At 37.7% G+C, this 15458-nt stretch overlaps 1 protein-coding gene across 3 annotated transcripts in view; it reads right to left on the bottom strand.

Annotated features, from left to right (window-relative positions):
• Positions 1 to 15458, bottom strand: part of LOC102601421 (uncharacterized) — a 48219-nt gene that overhangs the window by 13295 nt on the left and 19466 nt on the right. For 2 of the 3 annotated variants that reach the window (XM_006338186.2, XM_015306390.1), the window contains exons 13-24: positions 13017 to 13111; positions 11995 to 12143; positions 11735 to 11790; positions 11437 to 11650; positions 8889 to 9305; positions 8541 to 8818; positions 8389 to 8474; positions 8221 to 8307; positions 7849 to 8107; positions 7326 to 7760; positions 7120 to 7216; positions 1164 to 1486 (exon numbers count right to left, since the gene is read on the bottom strand). In XM_006338186.2, coding sequence (XP_006338248.1) covers positions 1164 to 1486; positions 7120 to 7216; positions 7326 to 7760; positions 7849 to 8107; positions 8221 to 8307; positions 8389 to 8474; positions 8541 to 8818; positions 8889 to 9305; positions 11437 to 11650; positions 11735 to 11790; positions 11995 to 12143; positions 13017 to 13111 — 2496 coding nt within the window. Of the gene's footprint in view, positions 1 to 1163; positions 1501 to 7119; positions 7217 to 7325; positions 7761 to 7848; positions 8108 to 8220; positions 8308 to 8388; positions 8475 to 8540; positions 8819 to 8888; positions 9306 to 11436; positions 11651 to 11734; positions 11791 to 11994; positions 12144 to 13016; positions 13112 to 15458 lie in introns of those variants that run through there. The other variant, XM_006338187.2, reaches the window with a different exon arrangement.

Below are 15458 nucleotides of genomic sequence, written 5' to 3'. Positions count from 1 at the left end.
CATGCCTACAAGAAACTAAATGGACAGGGACAAACACTAGAGAGATAGTAACACATGTTTAATTAAATTATGATATTATGGGGTAAAAAGAATAGGAATGGAGTGGGAATTATTGTAGAACCAGGACTAAACGATAAGGTGATAGGGTAAAGCGAGTTCCCATTAAGTCTTACATGGAAAAATGAAACAATCAATATTATCAGTGCATACGCTCTACAAATAGGATTAGATACGGAAGCTAAAACTAAATTTTGGGAAAATATAACACCCTGGTTCAAGGGATTCCAGGCAACCAATATATCTTCACTAGTGGAGATCTAAATGGTCACGGGGGTAAAGATGCTCATGGTTTAGACGAAGCACTATATAGAACTGGAAATGAGGAAGGAAAAGCTATCCTGCAGTGCGCTTTAGCTTTGATTTAGAAGAAGCTAACACATATGTTAAAGAAAGATATTCCCACAAAAACGCATACCCAATGTAATCCACAAGTGGAGTTTGGGGAACATTGACAATTAGATTTGTCCCAAGTACGATGGAACAGAACCTCATGTACGGACTGTAAAGTTGTACCAGGAAAAGTGCTGACTACCAACCTAGACCACCCAACATAGGTTGGCGGTTTTGGGTGTAAAGTGTAAGGGTAGAGTGAGAAAGAAGAAAGCTTGCAAGCAATTGAGAATTCAGTGGCCGGCATTAAATTTTTCTAACCAGTTACCAATTTCAAGAAAAACTACGGAAGAAGGAAGTATTTGACTTAGAGGGGAATGTGAACATACCATGGAAGATGATACACCATTACATTTCATCACAGGAAAGAAAATGAATAAGACTGATCTCAAGAAACAGAAGACAAATAACCTCTAGTCTGTGATATTACTAAAAAAAATGTCCATTTCCTAAGTGCAAAACCTCCTCAACAAGAAAGTCAGTTTGGATGTCTATGCAGATGACCCATTCTTAAGGGAAATTTCCAATGGAAGAGAACATACTATTTTCATTGTATAACTTATTCAAGATTAGCCAACTAGGTATTAATTTTTCCAGAGAAAATCAATTCACTCAAGCACATTGAAACTGTTAGTTTGAAATAATCAAACAGCTATATGAAAAATGGTTAAGGACACAATGATGGCAAAAAACCAAAATAATTATATACTTACTTGCTTTGCACGTTCCAGTAATTGAATTGCAAAACAGGAGATTCTTAGCTGCATCTTTGTGCAGGAATGGAATGAAGTGTCCCCTCTTCGTCTATCAGAAAACTCACAAATTCTCAGAACCCTAGTCAAGCCCTCTGCATATACTTCATAACCTAGCCTGTTGATCTCCATGCCAGTTAATTGCCGAAACCAATTTTTCTTTGGATCTTCTGGCTTCTTTTCCAGAGGTAAATGAAGCCCTAAACCTCTCTGTTGCTTAATTCTGTAAAATGGTTTCCATTCACGCACTTTATCCAAGTTTATTTCACGTTGTAGATGTACAGCTGCAAGATAAAAACTACCAAAATGGGATTATACCGTCATACTAAGTTGGAAAAAAAATGCATGCACATGTGAACAAGACAAGTACTTCCCAGCACAAATGGTAAAAACAGTACCTCCAATCAAACAGAAAACACAGCTGATTCTTTATTTTTTTTTAAAACAATACATACACAAGTGAACAAGACACGCACTTCCCATCATAAAAGGTAAAAAACAGTACCTCCAGTTCAACAGAGAGCACAACTGATTCTTCATTTTCCTAGATATAATTTTTTGAAAATGGTAACGATGTATTATATCACAAAAGTACATGGGTTGTACTCAAACCTTATATACAGATTTTTTTTTTTTGAAAATGGTAACGATGTATTATATCACAAAAGTACATGGGTTGTACTCAAACCTTATATACAGATGCACTCTAGACACTCCTACTCTATTTCTATATTGAGTCTAGAACATCAACTATAGAGACAGTGTCATTTGAGTATAATTGATTACACCAAAAACATAACAACAAAATGCAGTTTAGTTTAACATCCTGCACACTATTTTCTATGCCTTCAAAACATCTGGAATTCCTTTCTTTCCAGATTGCCCACCATATTGAAGCAGGGATAATTCTCCATCTAGTTCTGTCTTTTGCAAGGGCACCTGCCTCCTCCCAGCTGTACAAGGCCTCAGTAACTCTCCTAGGCATAGTCCAGGATATGCCTTTAAGGCTCAAGAAAATCCTCCAAAGCTGCCGGGTGTATTTGCAGTGTAGAAATAGATGGTTTACAGTTTCTAAGGTTTCCCCACATAGGAAACACCTAGAGCATAAGGTTATCCCCCTTTTCATTACATTATCCTGAGTCAGGGCAGCTTCCTTAGCTAGCAGCCAAATAAAGCATGAGACTTTGTGTGGGATTCTACACTTCCATACTTGTTTCCAAGGCCAGATGGGACTCTGCTGGCTTGATTCATCCATCAGCCTGTAAGCTGAATGCACTTTGAACTCTCCTCTATTGTTGCCTTTCCACCAAAGCATATCCTCGTATGCCTGAAGTCCAGTAAAATGTCCGACCAAGTTAAGGAATTCTGCCAACCTCATCACTTCCCAGTCATTTGGTTCTCTCCTGAAGATGAAATTCCACCCTTGTGGTGTCCATAGTTCTGTAATAGTTCTTTGTTGGAACATTGCCAGATTGTAAATATCAGGGAAAAGAGTTTCCAGGTTACCTTTCTCATGCCATTCATCCTTCCAGAATTTGATCTTGTTCCCATTCCCCACTTTCATCTTGAATTTGGGTTTAACTTCCTCCCATAATGCTCTTATGGATCTCCATAAACTGATCCCATAAGGTGTGGTCACAATCTTAGTCATCCAACTATCTTCATTCTCATATTTGGCACCTATCACTCTTCTCCAAAGTGTTTGGTTTTTCCATTTTGAGTATTTGCACAACCACTTAATTAAGAGTGCTTTGCCATGTAGCTCCATATTCTTTATTCCCAGACCACCATTCTTCTTTCCAGTTGTCACTGCATTCCATTTAACTAGATGAAAACCTCTATTCTCTTTGTTTCCTTGCCAGAAGAACTTCCTTCTTATGCTGTCTAATCTTTTAGTGATCCCTGGTGGGATGGGAAATAGAGACAGCATGTAAGTTGGGAGAGCATCTAGGACTGAGTTTATGAGGGGAAGTTTCATCATTCCTCGACATACAAAACTGGATTTCCCACGATTTAATGGCCAAGAGGACCCTTTGGGATGGTTGAACAGATGTGAACACTTCTTTCGACACCAACAAACTCGGGAAGAAGAAATGGTTGGACTTGCTTCTTTTCATTTGGAGGGCAATGCACAACTTTGGTTTCTTCAACTAGAGACTGAACTACCTCAACTGTCTTGGGATGACTTCAAACGTCATTGTAACCTTCGTTTTGGGCCACCAATCAGAAGTCAGAAATTGGGAGAATTGGCTAAGCTACGCCAGATCGGGTCTGTGGCAGATTACCAAGAAACATTTGAGCAGTTAATTTCGCGGGTTGGTACACTCACAGTCACAAAAAATTGAACTTTATATCAACGGTCTTACTAATTATATAGCAATTGAGGTTGAGTTGCATAATCCTCCAGATTTAGCTATGGCAATGAGTTTATCCCCATTTTATGAGCGCAAGGAAAAACTCATTTGTTCGCAATTGTTAGATGCTTGCACATCAAAGACAATAGATTTTTCACCTCAACAATATGTCAGATTTGTGAAGAAACTGACCAGATCTGAAATGGAGGAAAGGCGACTTAAGGGACTTTGTTTCAACTGTGATGAACCATTCGCTTGAGGTCATCAGTGCAAGAAGTTTTTCTAGATTGACTCTATATACAATGAGGAAGAATTTGTTAGAAAAGGGGGAACTACTAATATTTTCCACACTTAGCGCTTGAGGGAAAGCGCGCTTTGAAGAGGGGAGTAATGTTAGCACTCCTTTTAGTCTACCAATGTTTTACACATGGAAGATTTAAGGAAATTAAGTTTTTTATTTTTTATTTCTATTTGCAGTAGATTACTACAGCTTTTTTTTTTTGAAAATGGTAACGATGTATTATATCACAAAAGTACATGGGTTGTACTCAAACCTTATATACAGATGCACTCTAGACACTCCTACTCTATTTCTATATTGAGTCTAGAACATCAACTATAGAGACAGTGTCATTTGAGTATAATTGATTACACCAAAAACATAACAACAAAATGCAGTTTAGTTTAACATCCTGCACACTATTTTCTATGCCTTCAAAACATCTGGAATTCCTTTCTTTCCAGATTGCCCACCATATTGAAGCAGGGATAATTCTCCATCTAGTTCTGTCTTTTGCAAGGGCACCTGCCTCCTCCCAGCTGTACAAGGCCTCAGTAACTCTCCTAGGCATAGTCCAGGATATGCCTTTAAGGCTCAAGAAAATCCTCCAAAGCTGCCGGGTGTATTTGCAGTGTAGAAATAGATGGTTTACAGTTTCTAAGGTTTCCCCACATAGGAAACACCTAGAGCATAAGGTTATCCCCCTTTTCATTACATTATCCTGAGTCAGGGCAGCTTCCTTAGCTAGCAGCCAAATAAAGCATGAGACTTTGTGTGGGATTCTACACTTCCATACTTGTTTCCAAGGCCAGATGGGACTCTGCTGGCTTGATTCATCCATCAGCCTGTAAGCTGAATGCACTTTGAACTCTCCTCTATTGTTGCCTTTCCACCAAAGCATATCCTCATATGCCTGAAGTCCAGTAAAATGTCCAACCAACTTGAGGAATTCTGCCAACCTCATCACTTCCCAGTCATTTGGTTCTCTCCTGAAGATGAAATTCCACCCTTGTGGTGTCCATAGTTCTGCAATAGTTCTTTGTTGGAACATTGCCAGATTGTAAATATCAGGGAAAAGAGTTTCCAGGTTACCTTTCTCATGCCATTCATCCTTCCAGAATTTGATTTTGTTCCCATTCCCCACTTTCATCTTGAATTTGGGTTTAACTTCCTCCCATAATGCTCTTATGGATCTCCATAAACTGATCCCATAAGGTGTGGTCACAATCTTAGTCATCCAACTATCTTGATTCTCATATTTGGCACCTATCACTCTTCTCCAAAGTGTTTGGTTTTCATTTGAGTATTTGCACAACCACTTCATTAAGAGTGCTTTGCCATGTAGCTCCATATTCTTTATTCCCAGACCACCATTCTTCTTTCCAGTTGTCACTGCATTCCATTTTACTAGATGAAAACCTCTATTCTCTTTGTTTCCTTGCCACAAGAACTTCCTTCTTATGCTGTCTAGTCTTTTAGTGATCCCTGGTGGGATGGGAAATAGAGACAGCATGTAAGTTGGGAGAGCATCTAGGACTGAGTTTATGAGGGTCAGTCTACCCCCTCTTGACAAGTACTGAGTTTTCCATCTGGCCAGCTTCTTCTCACACTTCTCTATCACACCATTCCAAATTTCTAAGGACTTGGATTTTGCTCCCAATGGCATACCCAAATATGTTGTAGGTAGAGTACCTACTTCACCCCCTAGAATTGAAGCTAACAATTCTATGTTGTTGACCTCATTGATAGTATACATAGAACTTTTAATCCAGTTAATGTGCAACCCGGATACCCCTTCAAACAGCACCAGGATCACCCTTAAGTATTTCAGTTGGTCTTCCTCAGCTCCACAAAAAATCAATGTATCATCTGCATACTGAAGATGTGTCACCTCCAAGCTTTCTGTATTTTCTCTAGCCACATCAAAACCTTTTATCCATCCTCTCATATTTGCTGTCTTGAGCATATTATTCAGCCCCTCCATAGTAATTAAGAACAAGAAAGGGGACAATGGATCACCCTGCCTGAGTCCTCTTTGAGTTTGAAAAAACCCTGCAGGGGACCCATTAATCAGAACAGAGAAGCTAACTGTAGAAATGCAAAAGCTAATCCAGTTCAACCATTTTTGTCCAAATCCCATCATCTCTAAAATCTTCAGAAGGTACTTCCAATTCACATGATCATATGCTTTTTCTATGTCCAGCTTGCATAGAATGCCAGGTTTCTTCTGCTTATTCCTGGAATCTACAGCTTCATTAGCAATCAACACTGCATCCATAATTTGTCTCCCTTTTATAAAAGCCATTTGCTGTGAGTCTACCCGTCTATCTATCACAGCTTTCAACCTTTCTGTGAGAACTTTGGAGAGTATTTTGTAAATGCTCCCTATGAGGCTAATTGGTCTGTAGTCCCTTAACTCGTTGGCTCCTTTTTTCTTTGGAATGAGTGCAATGAAGGTAGCGTTGAAACTCTTCTCGAAAACTTCTTGCTCATAAAAGTTTTGAAATGTGTCCATGATGTCTTTCTTCAGTACATCCCAACACTTGATGAAGAAACCCATTGTGTACCCATCTGGACCAGGAGCCTTATCGGCTGCACATAGCTTTAGGCAATTTAGAACTTCATTCTCCTCAAATCTGCCTTGCAGGGACATTTTTTCCTCTTCAGTCAACATTGGGCATTCAGCATTATAATTTTTAAGCAAGGAAATGGTCCATATAGACGATATTAACTAATGAGGATTAAGGCTTAGTTGTCGCTGCAACTGTTGCACTAAAATTCCTTTTGACCTGGTTAGAGACTTCAATGGTAGTGTAAGGATAAGTGTGAGCATTAGCAAACGTCTGGTTATGTTGCCTTAAACGACATATTGTTAAGCATAGCAACAACCTGGCCTAAATTGGATGAAATGAATGTGGAGGATGCATATGTAGGTGATCCTAACTAGTTTGGGACTAAGACGTATTAGTTGATTTTTATTGATATATTACCATACCTTTTCACAGAAATGTATCATCTTTAAATAAAACTTTGAAATTCAATTTTTAATGTGAGTGAAAACACTGCTTTATAACTTGACTAATCAAATAATCCCCCCCCCCCTTTTAACAGCTAAAACTTTTGGATTAGATGGTTCACGCTATTCAAAATCAATGCATAAAATACAACAGACTAATCTTAACTGAAAAAAGGAGACTAAAATAATGAGTGTGCATCATTAATATATGCAATTAAACTTATTTAGAATCTGTTCTAGTGGAAGTTTTAAGAAGTCGACAGCTACCGTCAATCTGGACAACAAGCTTATGGTCAAGTCTCAGGTCATCCCAGACATAGCCAGCACTACTTCCAGATGCCAAAACCTCCGGCTCTGGTAAACCCTGCTGGTTCACCAAGATAAAGGAACACAATAAGAGTTAATTGCCTGTGAACAATACGTTGCATCTTGCAAGGTCAAAGCATTGGAAACAATGAAAACATATGCAAAACCTTCTGATAATATGTAATAGAAGTATTTTCCAAGTGGTTCTCAATCCGGTAAGGCAGGTCTATATTTGCTGGCCAACAGAAGCGTAATACAATTGTAGGACCATCTTCAACCACATGAACAGTGGCAAATTCACAGATGTCTGAGTTATGCTGTGTTGCAAGATCTGATTGTTGAACAGAATCAGACGACTTCTTGAATTTAAGAAAAAATCGTCCAAGTGAAGCAATACAAACTGGTCCTGACCAGGAGAAATTGGCCTTATTTGGTTGAAATTGAACAAAAAATGATGAGTCATTATGGGATTTTGCATGTTTTTTGAGGAAATTCTCTAAGAAGGGGTTTCTTTTCATTGTTGTTATCTCATTTCTACTCCTCAAAGTTAATGCTGTTCTCTGTTTACTGTTGAGTGTAACAACTGTGTCAGTGCCATCCTCCTAAGACAAAAATGGATTTAGTCCTCAACTCTATCAGTTTAACACAGCAAGTGAAAGCTAGGATCAAAAAACTAAAACAAAGACTAACCTCCACGAAACATTGACGGACAGTGATGATTTCGTCCGACTCATTTAGTATGATATATCTGGGATACATTGATACAACCTGCAGTGGAACTACTTTGCTAGCAGATGGTTTCAAAGAGACTCCTAACTTCGTAACAGTTTTGGAACCATATTCTCCTTCCACTTCAAGGTTCAACCCTGTAAGGCCTGATAAAACATCCAAGTTCAAGGGTGCTTTGGAAGCTCTCTCATCCAAGAGTGTGATGTGCACCTTGTGGCATCTAGTAATGGTAAGCAAGAATCATGCAGGGTCAAAAACTGTTATGTCATAACCGCTGATAGATGGAAAAGGAGAGACAATATGGACTCAATAAAACTAGTAAAAATAATTTACTTGCTGAGCCATGATTTTATTGATCTGGGAGGAAGATAAGATCCTAATTCTGGAGACACTAGGGAAGCAATATTTTCCCCGGCATGCCTGGATATAATAGTATCACTCAGCAAAGAACAAAACTGAGTCAAACGAAAAAATTACAAATCATCTTGGATCGAAGATTACCTAGAAACAAGCTTATGATTTGCAGGAAAACAAAACAAGGAAAATTCGGTATTATTCTCCAAGGTGTAAGAAGTAAAAACAGCAGCCTGCACACACAGAGGCAAATTTAACACCTAGCCGTAAGGTAATAATCAGCTCAGTAGGAACATTACCTCCAATATCCCTCTTAGTCCACGAGATAATCTCAGTAATGCAAAATACTTCCCATTGTCAAAATCTAATTCAATATCCAAAAACTGAACTTTAGTTTTGCGCTTCTGCAGCCTTCTCGCACTGTCACTACTATTGATTGGTTTGCAGCTTGTACCAAATGAAGTTAAGGTAACAGTGAAATAAATTGCAGCAGGATTTGCATATAAGTTGACAGCTGACCCAGAGTGAATAGTAGCCTCATTGCATATGCAGTCAACACTATTAGTAGATGGCAGACCTGTACAAAAGCAGTAGTCAGTAATAAAATTCATCAACTAACATTTGAACCAGATTTGATTTGCTATCACCTGTATCATTGAGTTTCACATGAATCTCCATATCTAAGAAGTTGGTGAAGCGAACAGTAGGAAGCAGAAATATTTCTTTCTGCTCTTGCAAGGCAACTGGTGAATTTTTATCTACACGCGCATAACCAAAGTTATCTGGATATATGATAGGTACGTCTTTCCCAATGCTTTCGACCAGAAAATGAATGTTTGCAACTCGTCCATCCTCTGACACAATAGCACAATGTGCCGTACTTAAGGAATATTTGATTGGTTGGAAAGAAAATGCTTTCCGCACTTGGTAAGTTAGTTTATCAAATATCCCAGATAGTCTAACAGGCTTTCCACCTCTAAGATCATCTGACCAGCAAGCTGATGGGTTCTCAAAATTTGTCAAGACATCTGTAACTTCAGGTCTAAAAGAAAGAAGGAAGTTACCTGCAAATTAATTTCCAACATCATGAATTTCCTTGGTAGGAGCATATTCAGAGATTAAGGGGCACCAATAGCTGGCTTGAATAAACAAGTGCTATCAGCTGTAACAGAACATCAACTATGTCCATTCTATGTTGCTCGGACTCTTCAAAAATGTCAATGGTTGCGTGTCGGATTCTTCAAAAGTAGTGTGTTTTTGGAGAATCCGGCTCGCATTCAGCATCGAAAGTGAAGAGTTCATGCAACATAGGTTCAAACTAAGTACAATAGTAAGAAAATTTGACATTGCACATTTACTACAGGGGAAGACAGAAATAGAGTATTTTATGACGGGATCAACTGAGTCTTAGCAGATTTCTGTATTTGTTTTTATGAGAAACTGAGTTTTTAACATCATAACCTCCGAAGCACCTTTAATCTCTCTGTTAAACCATCAGATCTGTCATGGTTTCCAAAAGCAATTGAGCCCTTAACAAAGTTTTAGGTAATTAGCTAATAAGAACAAAACATAATAGGAGTCATTTGCAATATCAGTGTTATGAAAAGACATCCCTTTGTTGCTTAAAGCAATGAAGCAATGCGAAGCAAGGAGTTATCGCCTCATGAGTGAAGCCATGTGTTCAAACAATGATGCGCAAGTGATCCAATTGAGAAGTGTTTGGTCCTTTGACTAGAGTTGGGTAAAATTTCCCTTATCGTACTTAGATGTTGAAAATAGTTATTTTGATTGAGCTTTGGTTATTATAGTACAAATTCCCACATGTTTGGTATTTTTATTTTTTGTAAATCATGTGCTTCACTCAAAGAGGTGGCGCTTTCCCTTCTCACTTTTTGCTTCAAGCCTTCAGAGACGTTGTCGCTTTTTTGTGCTTTTCGCTTTAAGAGACACAGAAATACTTAGGTACCACTCAGCAAATTTTTATCTCAGACTTCCCTTTTCTGCATTTAAAATTCCCAAATCTTCTTACATCAGAACAGAGCACAAATTATATACTTGTAATAAGACAGCATGAATTTACTAAGGCTTAACTAAGAACATGTTAATCTTTTTGGGCCATGTGTCACATACCATAGATCTAGTGTTCCCTGCCAAAGGAAGACACATAATTAAGCAAAGGTCATATACACACGGTAAATTTGTTCCAAGAATATATTCAAGCAAAATGATGAGCTGATATAAAGTCTAGTATCGAACAACTGAATTCTAGCTCCTGCTACCACTCTATGTGCCTTGAACAGCTTCTAGAATCTGATACATAGATATAAAATTCATTCTTAGGCTTAAGTTCTTCTACAGAAGTGTCATGCACAGAGCCAATAGCTCAGGTTAATCTCGATTACTCGAGTAAAAAACCGTCCAGATTACAATCAAACTTTTGAGGGTTGTATATCTTTGTTTTGTGATGAAAAGCTTGGTTATTTTCACCTATTTTAAGTCTGTATTGTTCTCATTCAATTTCAAGGGTTTCTAAAATTCCAGTTAAGAACTTTTATGGACAAATTTTCAGAATTTTCAATTTACAGAAACTATCAAAGATAGCAGATTTTATCCCTATTGAGGAGTCTAGACAAGATATCCCTTGTCTTATCTGAGAGGCTACGAGCCTGTTTGGATTAGCTTTTGACTTATGACTTATAAGCCAAAAGCCATAAAGTTGAAATTTCTAACTTACGGCTTTTGGCTTATTTTTGTTATTTTGGCTTAAAAACAAGTGCTTGTTGAACCGAGGGTCTTCTGAAAACAGCCTCTCCACCTTCCCGAGGTAGTGGTAAGAACTATGTATACTCTATCCTCCCAGACCCTACCTAGTCGGATTTCTATGGGTATGTTGTTGTTGGCTTAAAAACAAGTGCTTATAAGCACTTTTTTTATTTTACCCAAACACTACAAAAGTGTTCAAAAGCTATTTTGTTTAAAAACACCTCAAATAAGCCAATCTAAATAGGCTCTAAAGGGGTGTTTTTTTTTTTTTTTTTTTTTTTTTTGGAAGAGTCTAAATAGGAGTTGAAAGGTAAATTTTTGTCTAGAAAGGTAAATTTTTGACATCCGAATCAATTCCATAAAGTTTTTTTTCTCATAGGTAGGCAATTTCCATATCAAAACATGAAAGGGGGGAATATGCTTGAAACATACCAACACTCAAAGAATTCAGTGTCTTCTTCCGTCCCCCAGAGAGATTTATGGCACTAAAGGCTGTCATAGAATCGTCGATTGTGTCCCCCGCCTCAAGCCTCACAGAAGCATAATCAATTTCCTTATGCTGAGGACGTTGAAAACGCAGCTCCATTGGGAATTTGGTGTCATTATGTATCCTAAGTAATGGAGACACAACAATTGACAAGTAATCCTACAAACATCGAAAAAGAGGAATGAAAACTAATAAATTAAGTCAAGTCTGGATTTCCATCTTAAAAAGGAACAGCAGAGATACCTCAGTCCCGGGTGAAACTTCAGCCACAAGAAATGGACCAGGGTAAGTTTTTGACTCTGATTTGTAGCGGAAAAAGCAAATAACGTCAGTAAGCTAAAGTTAGAAATCATTGAATATGTACAAAGAACTGGAAGTTAATCGGTATAGGTGATGTCAGCTAGTCCGAAATCCAAGTCTTAAAAGTTCATGATATCTCTAGTGCAATTTTATATATATATATATTTTAAAAGAACAAGTTGAGGAAGAGCAGCCTGAAGCACCTTGCAGAGATACGATACGTGGTCTCCATGCAAATGACTGGGTTTCCAATAGCGAAAGATGAAGTAGAGAAGTAGAAAGTAATCCTCGCTCTATAAGCTGGATAGAGAAAAATGATGCCTCCGGAGGTCGATTTGCCAAAGCCATGTGCCTTACAGACAAAGAGTTAGGCTCCTCACATGATGAGCACACAGGTTAATCCAAATAGAATGTGCTTGCACAAAGGCAAATATACCAATGAAAACACCATTATTAACTTTTCAAAACAAAAAAAAGGAAAATTGTGAAGGATATTATGTACTATAAGCCCAGGACAGTGGAGCTTACTCAGTATAAATCTGATACACAATTGAAAATGTCAGCGGCAAGATAAAAAAACATATTCCAAACATACACATACATCATGCCTTTTCAGTTTCATAATCTGGCGTTATCTTGTACTGAGCAAGGGTGAAATATGGATGCGAGTTGCGAAGCTAGGCACAAGATTGGGGGAAGGTGTATAACTATCAAGCATAGCAGAAGCACAATGGCCACACACTACAAAAAACTGATTGCATGTCTTCTGTGGAAGAAGCTGAGCGAAATAGAGGAAGTGCAACAGGGTTAGGTTGCTCGAGTAAATGTGAATTTCACTGATCTAGAAGATTATATCGAGATAAAAGAAAGAGAAGGAATTCAAATGAAAAACAACTTTGTTTTTCTAAAATTGCACCAAGGGAAACTACAACATTCACAATCATTTAAATGGCATATGATAATTAAACTCCCACCTGATTCTGCTGTGACAGGTCAAGTTTTATAGTTTAAATTGTTCTTCTTTTTTTTCAATGACCAATAGGTCAAATTCTATCTTTTTACTGTATGGAGTAAACTTTACCATTTCAAAAAAAATAAAAATCAGTAGGTTCAGTTCTGTAGTTTAAACGCTGTTGATTGACTCTCCAAGGTAGGTACTGAGCAGAATCATAGCAGCGGATGTTTCAAGTAATCAAGCAGAACAATTGTAAACTATGGGAAGCACCTCAAGAAAATGGTAGTGGCGTGTCTTCCTGCAACTGATACATCTTGATTATCGTAGAACTGACAAACAAGGGTTAAGCCTGACTGGTTTTCAACCTGAAAATGTTAAAACTCATCAGATTGCATATGAAACACTAGAAGACTTATAGTCTCTGCATGACTTTTCTCATGAATGGACAAATACAAGCTTCAAAAGGTCTCACGTCCAAAGAGAATGTAGACCGACCATGAAGATGGTCTCACGTCCAATTCTCAGTCTTTGATTAACTCACGAAACTAACAGCAGGATATCATGCAACAGTTCAAAAGGTCCACAAGGAGCACCTGAGCATTACATTTTAACAATCATGCAAAATCAAGATTGGCTGGTTATTGAGTTTATGATGATGATTCTAACAGAAGATTCTAATTTCTAAACAGCAGTTTCTATTTCCCAAGAGTTGTGATGATGATTCTAACAGAAGATTCTAATTTCTAAACAGCAGTTTCTATTTCCCAAGAGTTGTGATGATGATTCTAACAGAAGATTCTAATTTCTAAACATCAGTTCCTATTTCCCAAGAATTGTGATGATGATTCTAACAGAAGATTCTAATTTCTAAACATCAGTTCCTATTTCCCAAGAATTGTGATGATGATTCTAACAGAAGATTCTAATTTCTAAACATCAGTTCCTATTTCCCAAGAATTGTGATGATGATTCTAACAGAAGATTCTAATTTCTAAACATCAGTTCCTATTTCCCAAGAATTGTGATGATGATTCTAACAGAAGATTCTAATTTCTAAACATCAGTTCCTATTTCCCAAGAAGTGTCTATTCACATCCCCACTATTTTTCACATTCTTCATTGTGAAGAAAAAGACTAATAACACAGTAAGAAAAAAAAAGAGGCAATTGTTACAAATTAAATACCCGAAGGATGACAGATTACTGATGGAGGAAGTTCTGAGATGTTTCATTGCTGAAGACATCATCCATAACAAGGGACTGAAAAACAAAGCTTATTCTAACCAATGTAAAGTTGCATATATGAATCACAGATCTATGACTCATATATTAGGTAAGTTGATAAGTTGAGTCATATTCCACAGGTAAAATTTAAGTCCCACTTTGTAGTCGGCCTATCATTCAAGGCCTAACTGCTTCAAGCATTTAAATTGAGATGCATCATACTGAGCATTTTTATTTACAGGAGAATTACAGCCCATACCTATTCAGTCATCTAGTTTACAAGATTTTTCCCAATTACTCCTTTATTACCATTTGGCCAGATTTCTGTAAAATCCTAGTCCCCAAACCCTTTAACTTCTTTTTCTATTCTCTCCTTGAGGCGGTGGGGAATCGCCACGCCACAGACTACCACTTCACCACCCTTTGCCGTACTATCTCCGCTGGTCAGACATCACCGCCACCAGCCGGCAACCTCCATTCAAATTACACCAATTGAATCGTCTGCTTCTCCTTTACCATGATCCATAATTCAAAACTCACCCCCATTTTCTACGACTTTCAGAATATCCAAAATTCCTACTTTCTTCCTACTCAAATTTTTGATGCTACGCTCTTTACCAGACAAAACCTACATAAATCAATAGCTCTTGGACTGATCTATCATTTGGCATTGGTTTCAGTACGGAATTCTGGCAACCAATTTTTCCGATGAATCGGTGGAAACCACCCTAAATCTCCAGTCTCGTTACTTAACTATCTCAAGCCACTGAACATGTGGCGTCGAGTTTGCTTCAGTGCTTGCCAGATTTAAGCATAGCAACTGAACGTAGCACAACACCCCAAGTCCGGTGGTTTCCTTCGGATATTCCGTTGGTTAACTGTGTTTATACATGGTTATGCAAAGCATATACATAATTTATACACTAATATACATTTTGTACATTATATATACAGTGTATATGTTATGTATAATACTGTATAAGGATGTATATGTAATATATAGACCTAACCCATCGGTGGCCCCCTAAACTTGGCACCAACTTTCACTTAGGCACCTCAAGTGGGCGATGTTCATTTTAGACACCTCATGTAGGATCTCGCTGTGTCATTTTGACACTTTTTGCTGACTAAGCACAGTACGTGTGCTACACGAATTTTGAGCGCGTCAGAGACTTTTTTTGTAAATATTCTGATTTTTTTTAAAATATTTTCTTCTCCTTCTTCTTCCTTGCTTTCTCCCTTCCATCTTCCCCACCTTCTACCATCCTCCATCACCACACAACTTTTTTAAACTCTTTGATTCTTCCATCTTCTTTGAAAATCGAATTTGCATCTTGATTCATATTCAAAAACAAAATCAATTTCAAGGGAACAAAAAAAGAAATCAACTTCTTTCAAATGGAAAAATTGATTTACATTCTTACCTTCTCCATTGAAAATTAAATTGATTTCAAGGAATAAAAAAGAAATAAAGAACAATCTCCAATGA

This window comes from Solanum tuberosum, unplaced genomic scaffold (genome assembly GCF_000226075.1).
Source record: "Solanum tuberosum cultivar DM 1-3 516 R44 unplaced genomic scaffold, SolTub_3.0 scf00004, whole genome shotgun sequence".
NCBI classification, from domain to species: domain Eukaryota; kingdom Viridiplantae; phylum Streptophyta; class Magnoliopsida; order Solanales; family Solanaceae; genus Solanum; species Solanum tuberosum.
The sequence above is the reverse complement of the archived record's forward strand: the minus strand, read 5'-3'. Positions and strand labels throughout refer to the sequence as shown.